Below are 14659 nucleotides of genomic sequence, written 5' to 3'. Positions count from 1 at the left end.
ATTAACGAACGCTTTGTTCCCAGACACACGACTCTGGTTTACTGTTTTTTCTTTGCCTAATAAAAAGCATTTTGTTCGTGAAAGAAACAAATATATTAATAATTTGATTTATAAGTAGAGGAAACTGTGGGGTCCACAATAAAAATGAGAAAAAATTATAGTTTATATATGTATATGAAGGCACTATTTTAAATATATATTATGTTTTTTTTTCTCTTCTGCATCGTTTCAAGTAATTTTTATTTATATAATATTGTTGAATTAAATATTTAAATAACATTAATATAAACAATAAATACATATTCTTCGTTTTCGTTAAACAACGAAAAAAGGTGTATAAATATTTGGAGAACTTTTCGTTTTTCTCATCTACAAACAATTATTTTTATATATAGGCAGTAAAAAATCCGCAGCGTGAAAAATTGCATAAAAGTCGAACGGAAAACTTTCATCTCACTCGGATAGTATTATCATTGCTATGTGTATATATTTTCACCGATTTCCGTTTGCTTCGCTGCTATTTGAACGAGCACAAAATTCGATTTTATCGTAACTCAAATATTCGGAAGCCCGGAATATCTATTTTCAGCCGCTTACATTTATTTCCCCCAAATGTGTGTGTATATGTGTGTGTGTATAAATATGTGTGCGTATATGTGTGTATGTGTAAGTGTGTGTGTTCCTATTGAAATGCATCCCGCAAACACCCTCACGTTGACGAAAATTAGGAGCAGAAAAGGTTTCCGATGTTGCGGAAGAAGTTTCGCCGCAGAGTTCCGCACGAAACCGCGACGCAGAATTATGAGACAAATAAATGTCGAAACATAGAAATCGATTAATGGAAGCTAGCCATCAATGCGGTTTGGCGAAAAGTAACCGAAACTGCGACCAAGCCTCAAAGCGAGAGAATGCTTTTTGACTCAAATGGAATTTCAAACATTTAACTGATAGCTGAAGAATTTGCGGCATTGATAGTGTTTTAGCAAATAAAATCTTTATTTGCTAGGCGCAAAATAAATAAATGTGTTAAAAATACAAACTTGTTTCGACAAAAAGGAGAAGTCAAATGTAGGAAAAAATATGTGTAATAGATTTGAAAATACAAATTTAATTAATAAAAATATATATGTACCTTTGAATTCTTTGACCAGTGATCACGATGCAAACGGATGTTGCACGATATAATGACAAGAACAACGATAATCTTATTTATCCGCACTATGATTCTGCGATGCGTGCGTGCGTAATTCACTCCCGCTTTTATTACGCTTTGAAGTGAGGTGCGCTTTCTGCGCCACTTTCATTTTTGAAGTCAAATTCTTCGCCCTGATTGGTCCATCGATGCTTCGAGACTTCGAGTTACGATCTATGACTATCGATTGATGACTCTCGTTGAATGGTTTGGTTAGTATAGCTAACCTATAAATTGTAAACAGTTTTATGTGTTTAATAGGAAAATAATTTTGTTTGTGTCATTTATATTAATATTATAAAACATATCTTATTTCAGATTAAAGTTGAACTGTTGAGGATTATCACAGTAATATTTTATATAATCAATATGCTTGAAAAATATTTTTTAGAGCATCACACAAAAGATTTGGAAGAAATATTAAATGCTGCAAATGATCATGTATTCTATTCGATAGAAGTAAAGTAAGTGATTTTCTATATATTTGCCTTGCATTTATAACAAAAAAAATATATATATATATATAATTTAGAATAATCCGTTTTAAATGTATCATAAGAAATTAAGTTATGTGATACATCTCTTCTTTCCATAATAATGTTTTTATTATACGTTCTACTTTTCAGTTTTGTGTCGTTATTTGAAGCCGATGTAGAGAATGCACAAAAAATCTTACGCAATCCTAGACATTATTTACCACTGTGCGATGAAGCAGCAGTAAAAGCTCAGGAACAATTATGCAAAACAGGTCAAACAGTAAAAACCAAAGTATGAATTTTTATGTTATTAATTATTTATATAATTCATCAATTATGCAATACCTGATAAAAAACATTATTTTTATTTATAGTCTGATAACCGTTTTTATTATTAATCTCATTCTTCATTATAACATCAAAATAGGTTCACATGAGAATCACTACAGTACCAATAAAAATCGACACAGGTCAAATTGGTGAATTAGTTTCAACATCTGGAATTGTGGTCCGTATGTCTCAATCTACAATTATGAAATTGAAAAAACGTTTTGCTTGTAAAAAATGCAAACATGTCAGTGTGGTTAAGGTATATATAAATTTCATATTTAACAAAAAGTACAACATCAGATAAATTATTATGAAGCACATTCTCTTTTTCTAATGTATATATATATATATGAATATATATAAATTATAGATTATTTTGTTACAGCTAGAATGGGAAAGGCAATTGTTCAGAAATATTAAGTATTGTGATGCATGTCGTTCACCAAATATAACAGCTTTAACATCTTTAGAACAAGATGATTGTTCAGATTATCAAGAAATAAAAATTCAGGTAAAAAAGTTTTGTCTTATTACTATTATATATCATATTTTTTACATAAATATTTAATACAGGACAAATGTAAAACAGATACAAAGAATTATTGTTCAATGGGCCTACAAGTAGTTTTGTTAGATGATCTGATTGACAAATGTAAACCTGGTGATAATGTAGACATCAGGTTAGTAGCTTATTTATATTTAATTGTGAAATAAATGAGAAAAAAAATGAAATACAATTATTAAAACGTGATTTTAACTCTTTAGTCTTAATTATAAAAATTATTTTAGTGGAATAGTTATACGAAAATGGAATAAATTAAAAGTTGGCCATCGCACAGAAGCTACGACATTCCTGATGGCTAATAGCATCTCAATACGCAAAAAAATCTCAGAAGCAGCATTTTCTACTGCTGAAATAAAAGATCTTTTTACAGCATATTGGGAACATTATCGAGATAATCCATTAGCTGGCAGAGACAATATTCTTGCCTCTATTTGTCCCCAGGTACTTATATTTTCAAACATTTATAAAATGTACATAGTAAAAATATATTTTTTATATAATTTAAACAATAACTTCTTGATCGCTCTTACAGCTATATGGAATGTATATCGCGAAATTAGCATTGGCCATTGTTATGTGTGGTGGAGTAACAAAAACTAGCGAAACAGGAACACGTGTAAGAGGTGAACCTCATCTTCTTCTGATTGGAGATCCTGGAACTGGTAAATCGCAATTGCTTCATACTGCGTCTCGATTAACTACACGGTCTGTCTTTACAACTGGTATTGGTACTACTGCTGCTGGACTTACAGCAGCTGCTGTCAGAGTTAGTACATTTTAAATACTTTATATTTATCTTATTTTTCAAGTCTAAGCACAATTATTTCGTAAATAATCTGTCATAAGATGTATTACAGGATTCGGATGGTTGGCATTTAGAAGCCGGCGCTTTAGTCCTTGCAGATGGAGGTATATGTTGTGTAGATGAGTTTACAACAATGAATTCGCATGATAGAACCTCTGTACATGAAGCAATGGAACAACAAACAATCTCCATAGCTAAAGCCGGCATGCTGACCACTTTAAATAGTCGTTGTTCCGTCATTGCAGCTATTAACCCAGATGGTGGATGTTTTACGGGTGAAGAATGGAAAACCTGTTTAGGAAATCCTCTTTTGTCGCGTTTCGATTTGATTCTCCTTTTAAAAGATACTAGAAATCCCGAGTGGGATAGAATGACGTCGAGTCATATTATAAAAGCTGCCTGTGAAGATGAAGAAAATAATTCGTAATGTAACATATGTATTTTATAATGCCGTATAATTTACAGTATTAAAACATCTATAAAATTATTTTCCAGATATTCCGAAATATATAAAGGTCCCTCGAACTTAACAGGTCTGTGGACAGAGGAGACTCTCTGTGAATATTTCGCGCACGTGCATACATGGAAACCAGTGTTAACTGAAGAGGCAACAAAAATACTTAGTGCAGCTTATCTTTATCACAGATCAGATCCATATAGAAGGCCTGAGAGAACAACAGTGCGACTTTTAGATAGTCTTATCAGGTATAATAAAAATTAATCATTTGTGATAACTTTCTTGTATGCTATTTGTTCTAAATTATAATTCAAATTATCAATTATATATGAAATAGTAATATCAGTAAACTTATTGATTTTAGATTAGCAGAAGGTCATGCAAAACTTATGTATCGAACTAAAGTAGAAGTTATTGATGCTATAACTGCAGCAGAATTAATTGGAACTACTCTATTAAATAAGTCTGATGTTGGTTGCCCTTTTCCTACAGATCCAATTGCAACATATCATTCTAAAGGTATATACATATTAAACATTTACAAAGTTATATAAATGTATAACATGTTTTGACATTTCTTTTACATAATTAAATTTTTAATAACATTTTCTTGCAGCAAAAGACTTACTTAAAAGACTTGACTTACAAGAATTAGAATCATATATATAAATATCAATAAAATATTCACTAATTATACTAATAAAATATTTTTATAATAAATATCTATTAAGTTATTAAGAAGAAAAAAAACGAACTGTGATTTTAGAAATAGAAACTTATATCTAATATTTTAATAATTTTATAATGATTAGTTTTAAGATTTTCAATATAGTAATTATATACATATATAATGTTTATTATTATTATAATACGTGAAGAAATACAAATAAACATAAGTATATATCAGTTTCAACAAACAATAACCACATTATTTAACATTTTGATTGGAAAAAATATAAATAAGTTCTTAATAACAATCATGAATTATTTTCTTCGACATATTTGTATAAGTTATAAAACAATATGTTTATAAATATATATGTATGGGTATATATATATATATAATCATAGTTTTTTTTATAATAAACCCTAACTTCTTTCTGTTATATAACTCGCAAAAAACGAGAATTTAATTACAAAATAACAGAACAAAAAATTTAACACATCTATATATATATATATAAAAAGGAATGTATGTAAAATTTTGTAAGTTTTATAAAAAGTTTTGTGTTAATATTCATAAGTAAATTAGCGTTTATGTTAATATTTAATACATGAATTTAAATTATGTTTTTATAATCAATCTTTCGATTATTTGAATTTGGAAATAGATTTGTTTCGTTTTTTATAAAAAAATAATTAGTTTTATAGCTTATACATGATTATTGTTATGAAACTGTGCTAAAATATTAAAACTAGTTAATGTAAACAAATATATAATATTAAAATAATAGATAATTATAGATTATCAATAGCTCACTCATATCATTGTAATCTAATTTGTAGACCTTGATAAATAAATGTAATACATGTAGATACGATAATAATGATAATATGATTAAAAAATAAAAGACAGTTTTGAAAGATTTTAAAATATCCATTAATGTTTCAATATTTTGCTATAGCTGTACAATTAATGTTAATACAACATACATCAAAGAATAAATTTAATCGTGAAGCATAATTTTCGTATATTACAGTGTTTCATTGTAAGAATAAGTTTTGTAAACATATTTTGCATTTCTATGATCATCATTTTGCATAATCTGTAAACAGTGGAACTAATGAGATCTATCCACTTACTTGAATGATGTAAAGCCATATAGTGTATATCCGAAGAGAACAAATAAATGATAAAAGTTATTTAATAACGTGGCTGGCTAGCAGCATTAGTCATTTGTTGACGAACTGCACTTGCCGCGACGTTGCTCGCAGCATTTTGCACATGCTCATTTCGCAAAAATGTTGTAGCAAACTCTTGTTGCGCCTTCGTAACACTCGCATCAGAATTACGATAAATGCGATGAATCTGTAAATAAATAATCTCATCTGTGCTTCATTGAAATCAATAAATGAGTTTTTCTTTTTCGATGTATCTCCTTTACCTTAGTGAGCAATAAGAGATCACCACCTGCAGCAAGAAGAAAACAAATAGCGATGAAGAGCATGAGCAGACCAACAAAAATACCTTTGGCTGATGAATCCAATGTCTTAATAGCCGTTATTATACCACTGCAATATAAAAAATGCAATTTACATTAGCATATAAGTACTTATATGCCACAAAACTAAAATGTAATAAATTAAAGAAAATATATTACCAAGTTCCTGCACCAGGAATACCTATAGCCTGTATACCTGTGACAATTAGTTGAAAGAAGAAGACGAAGAAAAAGACCATAAAGTTGAAAGAACTGTCATTCCTGAAAAAATTAAAGCAATTTATTTCTAATTCTTATGTGATTCTTATTTGATTTTTGTGATATCAAACAAATTTTACTTGAAAGCCCTGTAAGCTGGTCTAAACCAGCACATGAAGGAAAATGGAGTAAAGAGTATAAGATACAAAATTCCAAGACCAAATGCTGAGAAATCCTGGTCACAAAGCATCAAAACAAATCCTCCAATTACATTCATTAGCAGAACACATCCATGAACTGTAAATAATATTATTAAATATATAAAAACATTGCTCATATAACATTAATAAATAAATATAAGTGTTTATGAAAACTTACACATCCATAGATAATACAATTGCCTCACTATTTTTTGAAAATCAGTATGAATTTCTACATCAATATCTTGATAAAAGCATGGTTGAAAACAACATTTTTCTGGTAATGGTGGCCAATTATTTCGCCTTGCTATAATATAATATTAAGAATTTCAATAAATGTTTACTATTTAAACTAAGAATTGTTAGTATAAAGATGGTATACTAACGATAGTAAGGAGTATTTCTTAGTTCTTCTTCTGCTCTAGCTTTCCATTCTGGTTCAGCTCGTTGCTAAAATATATTAAAATATTATCTTATCTTAAAACACTTGAAAAAGTTTATAACAAAAATTTCATAAAAAAATTAAATATTCAGTATAAACTTACATCTGATGAAGGTGATAAAGAACTACCAATTGCTGCATTGACTGTTTGTTGAGGAGTACGAGCATATGCAGGAGGAGGTGCTTCTTGATTAGTAGGTTGAAGTGTGGCTGGCTGTTGCGTTGCACCAACTCCACCATAAATTGGTGGATTCACTGCTCCTCTGACTTGTGTAGTTCCTTGAGTACCTTGATCAGCAAAAGGATTATAATCCTCAAGACCTCTACTAGCAGGTGTAGAAGTCACTGCTCTTCGTATCGCTGGATCCTATAATTCATATAATTCACTAATATTCTCTCTTACAGCTTTTGTTAATTTGTGTTTCATCTTATTATTCTATCTTCTTTATTACATTTAAATATGAAATTGTTTTTCCAAAGGTAGGTTCCAAAATACAAAAAAATATAGAATATATTCTGATAAATTATTATTAGAAGTTACAATTTTATAAATCGTACTTTAAATATCCTAAAAAAATATATATATTAGCATAGTATATTTTCAGTCCAGCATTACAAAATTGCATAAAAGATACATACTGATGCAATTATTCACTAATGACAGAAAAAAAAATTATTAATGTAAAGACGCACAAAGGTATTTTTACCAATTAGAATGACAATCAATAATCATCAAATTGAATTTTGTAAGTGTCACTTATCGTTCAATAGATCATGATTAATTTTTTCCGAGAAAGATAATGACAAAAAATACTGACACAAAAGGCCGATGAATTTTGACAGATACGCGAGCAATATTGCAGTACGGAGTTGCGTGTTTCACTTTCGTCATTCGTTGGACACACGCTACTTACCGAGAAAGGATCGTTAATCGTAGGCTCCCCGAAGGGATTCTCGTCAAAGCCGGACATCTTTTGTTCTCGTTCTTGCGCCAATAATATGCCGAAGTGAATCAGAATTCGCACGACTTCAATATACTTGATTAATCTTATCTACCTAAATCAGACGGACCATGGTTCAGCCGTTATATACGATAACACCGACTGTTTCATTCATTCCAGATGACATCTAGCATTACCAACCTATCACTACCGCAAAGAGAAGCGAAAGAGTAGAGTGGTTTTTCATAGAACGCACTCCGTCATCTACATCCATATTAAACTGTCTAGAATTACGCAAATATTTCTTTTAATTATCAATAAAATCAACATTATATACATAATTAAATAAATCCATGATGTCACAAAGTATGTCAAGTGTTTTTTTTCATATTTTTTTATTATATTTCGGAGGACCATTTTATCGATTGGTTAAATTTCGCGCTTCGACCAATCGGAGAGCGAGGCTCTCTTGATTGGTCATCACGCGCTTCACTCTGGGCGATATATTTCCGAACACAATTTAGAATGTTGCTGCCCTCTGGTGTACTTTCTCATTTCTCATCGTTCACGACCAACGTTCGCGCGCTCTTCATCGCCGGTCCGCCAAAAGTACAAGCGTGAGTATATATTAATTAATGTCTTTACGTCTTTAATTATCATACAAATCCGATCGCATTGCATGTATCGACATCGTGATCGCGATAGTACATGCCAGATTGATCTCGTTGGCCGCAAATCTCGCTCAATATTCGTCCTTCCAAACCGCGCGATATTACCTCCAATTCGAGCCGCCGAAAGTTGGAGAAAATCACGATCACAAGCGTGAAATTGATCATTTTGTCGACTGCGAATTTCGGACGTTTCCCTCCAAAAACGTGACTTCACAGCTCCGATTCGAGCCGCCAAAAGTTTATTTGCGCGTGCAAGTTTACAAGGACGAATCACGAGAATTACTGGGTGCTTTATTCGGCGCGAAAATTTTCCGTTTTTTTCGGCGTTCTCGTATTCTAATGCGTTTCTGGTTGTACTTTCTCATCATCGTGTCGAAGTATCGTTCGGCGACGAATTAGGTTCGTAATTTTGGTAAAAATCGTAGGTTGATTATGACAACGGTTCTTACATTGCCAATGGTATTTCAATATTATCGTACTCATTTTTAGTTATAATCCGGACGTCGTGTCGCCGCGCATCGCGAACAAAAAAAGTAACGCAATTATAAGTGCGTTAAAAAGTTTTAGAATAATTAATTTTTCTATATATTACAGATGAAAAAACGTAACAACATAGCAATAAAAAGGACTCAAAAGTTTGAAAGCCGCAAAAGAAATGGTATCCGAATGCCGAAGGAGAAATTTCTAGGTATTTATTATTATTATTAATTACATTAATAAATAATAAATAAATAATTACATTAATAAATAAAAATTTATTAATAAATGTATATATATTAAATATATATTGTATAATAAAATTAAATATATTTGTTTGTGTTTATTATTGCGTACATATCGAGTAAAAAATTCAATGCATATATAATAATTATTTTTTTACATGTTAATTTATTTTAGACACTCTTACAATATTGATTTAATTTTTATTTTACAGATCAATTTTGCTGAAGACATTATTAACAATTCTATAAGGATAAAGTATAAGAGAGACATAAAGTGCAGATGGAATAATTTTTGGGTATTTATTATTCGTTTATTTAATTGTTAGACTTTTTTTATTTAATTATTATAATTGGATGCACCAAATATAAAATTGAAAATATACATAATCATTAAAATTTTGATTTCAATAAATAATAATCTTTTATCTCTTTCAATAATAAATAATCTTTTTACTTATTAACAATTTAGGCAATCTTACAATGTGAATTTAATTTCTATCTTACAGATCTTTGTTGAAGATATTGACAATCTTAGAGGAGAAGAAAGTCTTTAGGAAAGGCATAAAACACAGATGGAGCTGTTTTAGGGTATTTATTTTTTTATTATTAAATAAAAAATCATAAAATAAATAAATTATTATCCTTATTGTACACATCAAATATAAAATTCAATGCATATAATAATTATGCATTGAATTCAATGGATAATTGTTTTACGTTAATCGTTTTAGAAGCTGCTACAATTTAAGGATTTAATTTTTATTTTGCAGATAATTTGAATACAGAGGACATTGACCTGAGAGGAGGAGGAGGCCTGGGAGAGGCATCGGGCACTGATGGAACAACCCTGAGGTGAGGATTTATTATTGTCTATTAATTGTATTGAATTAAAATTCATAAAATGTTTTAATTATACTTCTGCTGAATATTGTACGCGCGTAAAAAAATATATAATATTCAATGCACATACACACAATAATAATTTACTAAAATATTAATTAATAGTAGCGTTATTATAATTTGGATTTTATTTTTATTTTACAGATCAGTGCGACGTCGTAACTCCGCTGTTACGCATCGACCGATGAGTAATAAATTATATTATTACGAGGTAACGGTGTAGATTAGATTGTAGATATAGATCTAGATTGTAGATTGTAGATTGTAGATTGTAGATTGGTTCCGTTACTTCAAATTTTATTAATTACATAATTACTTATTGTTATAATGTATCGAAACATTATACTACTGTTTTGTAATCCATTCATTTATATTGATACCTACATAGTTTATGTGTATTACATAGTTAAAACAAAATTGTGCAAAATAATGTGAGAAAAGATATTTTGCGGATATTTTATCGCGATTATATAAAAAAATTAAAAATTTGCGACAATAATAATTTACGATAATAATTTACGACAATATTTTACAACTTTTAATACAAATTCTAGTACGTATTACTTTATTTAATTTTTCCTTACTTTGAAATTGGTCGGTTATACTGATTTATTATTGAATTCTCGATAATTGACGCGTGATAAAAATATTAAAATATTAAAATAATTTTAATACAAAAATAATAATTCTATTTAAAAATAGGTATAAAAAATATCGCTTGTTTTATTGTTAGTGTGGAAATACCGTTAAAAATATCGCACGTTCAGTGCGGGGTTTTTGCTGAAAGTATTGCGTATTTAATACGGGAGTGTCGTCCAAAGTATCGCGCGTTTAGTGCGGGAGTTTCGTTTGAAGTGTCGCGCGTTTAGTGCGGGAGTGCCTTTCAAAATATTTCGCGCGTGTTTCGGAAATGGACGGACTGTAAACAATGAACGAACAATTCTGATCAACTCGACCTGAGAGAAGGAGCAGCCCTATAGGATGAGGCATCAGGTCAGCCAGCGGAGCAACTCTGGGGTGAGTATTGTAATTTGTAATATTATATATAATACTTGTTATAAATTAGATATGTTATATTATTTTATTTCTATATATTAGAATGATTTAAACAAGAGAGAATTCAAAAGAAATACTTTTGATAAGTCGCTTATAAAAGTTTATTATAGTATATAATCTTTATAAAATTTATAAAATTTATAAAATAAATAAATTAATTAATTAAAATTAAGATAATAAATTAAAACTTATAAAGTTACTCAATTACAATCTACTGATAATTGTACGCATTTAATATAGAATTTAATGGACACATTAATCATTTTTTTAAATATTAATTATGCAAAGCGCTGCTATAATTTCGATTTTATTTACATGTTACAGGTCAACGTAGCTTCGATGCAGTGATTACTCCGCTGTTGCGCATCGGCCGGTGAGTGATTAATTATTATTTTATTAGGAGGTTTAATGCGGTAGAGAGTAGTTTGTGTATAGATGTAGATGGTAAATATAAATCCAGATCATAGATTGTAATTAGTTCCCGTTACCTCAAAATTGTAGGTGTAGATCGTAGATTGTAGTTAGTTCTTGTTATCTCAAAATGATTATTAAATTAATAAGAATATGTACATATACCACAGAAAAAATATACAACAGAGATTATAAGATATAAAACAGTATACATAGAACTGAAAAGGAAACATTTCATATTTTTATTACACATTCACTTTAAAAATCTGCAATCTGCGCGATTTTATACATATATATACAAAATTTCTATAATTTTAATTTAATAAATTCTATAAATTCATAAGTTTAAATTTATAATATAATTATCTTTAAAAAAGAAATCAGCAAAGTTTGTATATAAAATTATTTATATGAGATAAAATTGATTTTAATAAGAATGTGATATTAATGACGTTAAGTATGTTTTTTTACTGTTTCAATTAATTTAAGATGAGATTAATGTATGCTTTTTAATGTTACAATTATGTTGAGTTAGATAACACTAAATTATTTGACATTCTGCAATATTGCATTTCTTGCAATTGTCCCCCTACCGCGATATTTTAATATGTTTTCATCTTATATTGAAATAAAAATCTACTTTATACTATATAGGTATATACGCTATTATTTAAATATTTTAGATATATTTTCAGATATACATACCGTATTTAACGTAATGTAGTATTTATATAATTTTACAGTTGTAATAACTTAGTCTTATAATAGTACCGAATATATATTTTAATTTTTTGTGGTATATTATAAAAAAAATAATCTGAAAGATAATTTTTTTATCTAATATAATTTTTTTTATTAATAATGTAATTTTTTTACTCTAACTAGCGTAAAACTAAATTATCAATCAACATAGATGAATAAAAAAAAAAGACTACAAAAAATTAGAATATATTTAATGCTATTATAAATTTAAGTTATTACAACTGTAGAATTATTTATATACATATACTGGATTACATCAAATATAGTATGTATATCTGAGAAAATATTTAAAAGATATTTTAGATAGCGGATTCTTAAACGTGATCAGATATTTGTATTAAAATATTTCAATGCTAATCGTGCAAAGCTTTAATGAAACATTGTTTTGATAAATGACGAGAAATGTTATTGTAAAGCTTACAAATACATTTCTTCTGAGATTGCATTTTTATTCGCCATATATTTATCGCTCTCTTAACTCGAATGCATATCCTCCAATATGTGATATTGAAATATTAAGCGCGATTTATATGTTACAATTATCGCTCGTGAGGAAAAATTATAAACGTGACTCTGAGGTATCATAAACCTTATGTCTGGGATATTTTCTACATAACAAAACAAAGAATAGGAAGATTTCTTTTTTTAAAGAGTTTTGAGAACGTTTGTATAATATTTTATGTAAAATATTATTGTATTCAATATACATATAAACTCATCTGCAAAAAAATCCACCAAATAGCGCAATTCTTTTGGCATTTTTATTAAGTTATTATATCTTCATATTGAGATGAGAAACGAGCGCTTAAATTAAAACTTGAACATTTTTCTTAATAATACAAAAGATTAAGATTAAAGTATTATAAAATGTTGTACAAAATGTTATATAAAATGAAGGACATTGAAGATTAAAAAAATGAAAAAAAGTCTCACATTTTTTGCATAGTCCAGAGAAATCAGTTCCCAGATATTAAAAAAATATAAGTTTGAAGCTCATTAATTTCTTAACAATCCATATTTAAGAAAATTTTTCTACGATTTTGTTTTTTTGACAAAGTTATACCGTTTTGAAGAAAATGTTGCAAAATAAATCTTTTCTTGTAAAATCTTCAATTTAGAAACAAATTATTGTGAACAACTTTTTCAAAATGGAAATTAAAATATAAACTTTAAATCTGAAAACCTTTTTACCGATAATAAACAAAAAGAATAGCCGATAATGAAAAATTGTAATCTAGGTTTGTTACAAATGTTTATTACAATTTTTTTTATTTATCATTGGCAAAAAGGTTTTTAGATTTAAAGTTTACATTTAATTTTCTATTTGAAAAAGTTTTTCACAATAATTTGCGTGTGTACATACGTCTAAATTGCAAATTTTACAAGAAAAAATCCATTTTATTACATTTTTTCCGAACGGTATAACTTTGTAAAAAAAATTGTAGAAACATTTTAAAAAAAAATATGGATTTGTTAGAAAATTAATAAACTTCAAAATATTTTTATATTTTTTATATCTAGGAGCCAATTTCCCTAAGCTATGCAAAAATTTAAGACATTTTTTTCTCATTTTTTAACGTCTTCAACGTCCGTCATTTTGTATAACATTTTTATAATTCAATTTTGATCTTTTGATTAAAAAAAATATTCAAGCTTTAATTTAAATGCTGATTCATCTCAATACAATGTTTTTTACTGATAACTACAATAGATAACACAAGCGCGCGCTTTGCGCGCCGATTACGCAGCTGCTTAGATACTGCATTGCGAAAAAAGTTTATTTTTCTCTGTAAAGAGATTTAAACGACATCCGATACTCTAATTAATCGAATTACGTTTAATTCGACAATTTAGTCTATATATATAGAAGTATATGTTATTTTAGAATTTAAAAAACAAAGTACGCTGCCTTAAATTTGGGCTCTCTCTATTCCATGAATTTGTATAGCATATACGTAATTCATATCATGAATTATTGCCAAATCCTTTAGAAAGTACTATATTGTCTTAATATTGACAGATACATTTACGGAACTTTGCGAATTGTGTGACGTAATGTTTGTTAGACTTTTGCTAAATCTTTGTAATGCTTTGTAACGTTTTAGGAAGTAATAGTTTTGGCCATGCTTTAACAACAATTGCCATATCTCTTTAAAATTGAACCATAACATTAATTGAAATAATATATTTGAAGAGAAAATACATTTCCTCATTTTTGTATGTGTTAAAAAATATTCAATTATTATCAGTATTAATTGTCATTGAATACTGAAAAGACTCAACAGTAGATTGAAAAAAAAGTAGATAACTCTGTTATATACATAAAGATAAATTTTAATCTTTTAAATAAATAACTTTAAATAGCAATT

The 14659-nt window shown here is 28.3% G+C and overlaps 2 protein-coding genes and 1 long non-coding RNA gene across 4 annotated transcripts; 2 read left to right on the top strand and 1 right to left on the bottom strand.

The window, feature by feature from the left end:
* Positions 1–1349: 1349 nt before the first annotated feature.
* On the top strand, positions 1350–4897 carry LOC114932449 (DNA helicase MCM9). 2 transcript variants are annotated; one of them, XM_085479835.1, is made up of 12 exons: positions 1350–1404; positions 1511–1656; positions 1819–1960; positions 2096–2257; positions 2384–2509; positions 2572–2678; positions 2788–3004; positions 3096–3329; positions 3421–3791; positions 3864–4073; positions 4190–4344; positions 4442–4897. In XM_085479835.1, the coding sequence occupies exons 2-12, from the start codon at positions 1562–1564 to the stop codon at positions 4492–4494; spliced, it is 1872 nt and encodes a 623-aa protein (XP_085335961.1). In that variant the 5' UTR covers positions 1350–1404; positions 1511–1561; the 3' UTR covers positions 4495–4897. The 2 variants fall into 2 exon arrangements, with proteins under 2 accessions (XP_085335961.1, XP_085335960.1); XM_085479834.1 differs by lacking the exon at positions 1350–1404 and having other exon boundaries at positions 1419–1656; positions 4442–4896.
* A 578-nt stretch (positions 4898–5475) lies between these two features.
* On the bottom strand, positions 5476–7996 carry Scamp (secretory carrier membrane protein). The gene is made up of 8 exons (XM_029304652.2): positions 7742–7996; positions 6931–7194; positions 6772–6835; positions 6564–6692; positions 6326–6482; positions 6147–6248; positions 5931–6057; positions 5476–5854 (listed from the first exon to the last, which is right to left on the bottom strand). Exons 1-8 carry the CDS (start codon positions 7796–7798, stop codon positions 5690–5692), a joined length of 1065 nt encoding a protein of 354 aa, XP_029160485.1. The 5' UTR covers positions 7799–7996; the 3' UTR covers positions 5476–5689.
* A 1415-nt stretch (positions 7997–9411) lies between these two features.
* On the top strand, positions 9412–10005 carry LOC146724477 (uncharacterized). The gene is made up of 3 exons (XR_014924047.1): positions 9412–9457; positions 9668–9749; positions 9932–10005. It is a non-coding gene; the product is annotated as an uncharacterized LOC146724477 (long non-coding RNA).
* The last annotated feature ends 4654 nt before the right edge of the window (positions 10006–14659 follow it).

This window comes from Nylanderia fulva, unplaced genomic scaffold, assembly GCF_048542155.1.
Source record: "Nylanderia fulva isolate GAGA-0341 unplaced genomic scaffold, ASM4854215v1 Scaffold13, whole genome shotgun sequence".
In the NCBI taxonomy this organism is placed as follows: domain Eukaryota; kingdom Metazoa; phylum Arthropoda; class Insecta; order Hymenoptera; family Formicidae; genus Nylanderia; species Nylanderia fulva.
Note: the sequence above shows the minus strand (reverse complement) of the source record. Positions and strands in the feature narration are given on the sequence as shown.

Excerpts from the sequence above, each read along its gene's own strand:
- Scamp (XM_029304652.2), bottom strand. The coding sequence starts at position 7,798 with ATGTCCGGCTTTGACGAGAATCCCTTCGGGGAGCCTACGATTAACGAT. Across the intron at positions 6,836-6,930 it reads CTTTATCACCTTCATCAGAT|CAACGAGCTGAACCAGAATG; the intron begins GTAAGTTTATAC and ends AATATATTTTAG. Across the intron at positions 6,693-6,771 it reads AAGAAATACTCCTTACTATC|CAAGGCGAAATAATTGGCCA; the intron begins GTTAGTATACCA and ends ATTATATTATAG.
- LOC114932449 (XM_085479835.1), top strand. The coding sequence starts at position 1,562 with ATGCTTGAAAAATATTTTTTAGAGCATCACACAAAAGATTTGGAAGAA. Across the intron at positions 1,657-1,818 it reads TTCTATTCGATAGAAGTAAA|TTTTGTGTCGTTATTTGAAG; the intron begins GTAAGTGATTTT and ends TCTACTTTTCAG. Across the intron at positions 4,074-4,189 it reads CTTTTAGATAGTCTTATCAG|ATTAGCAGAAGGTCATGCAA; the intron begins GTATAATAAAAA and ends TATTGATTTTAG.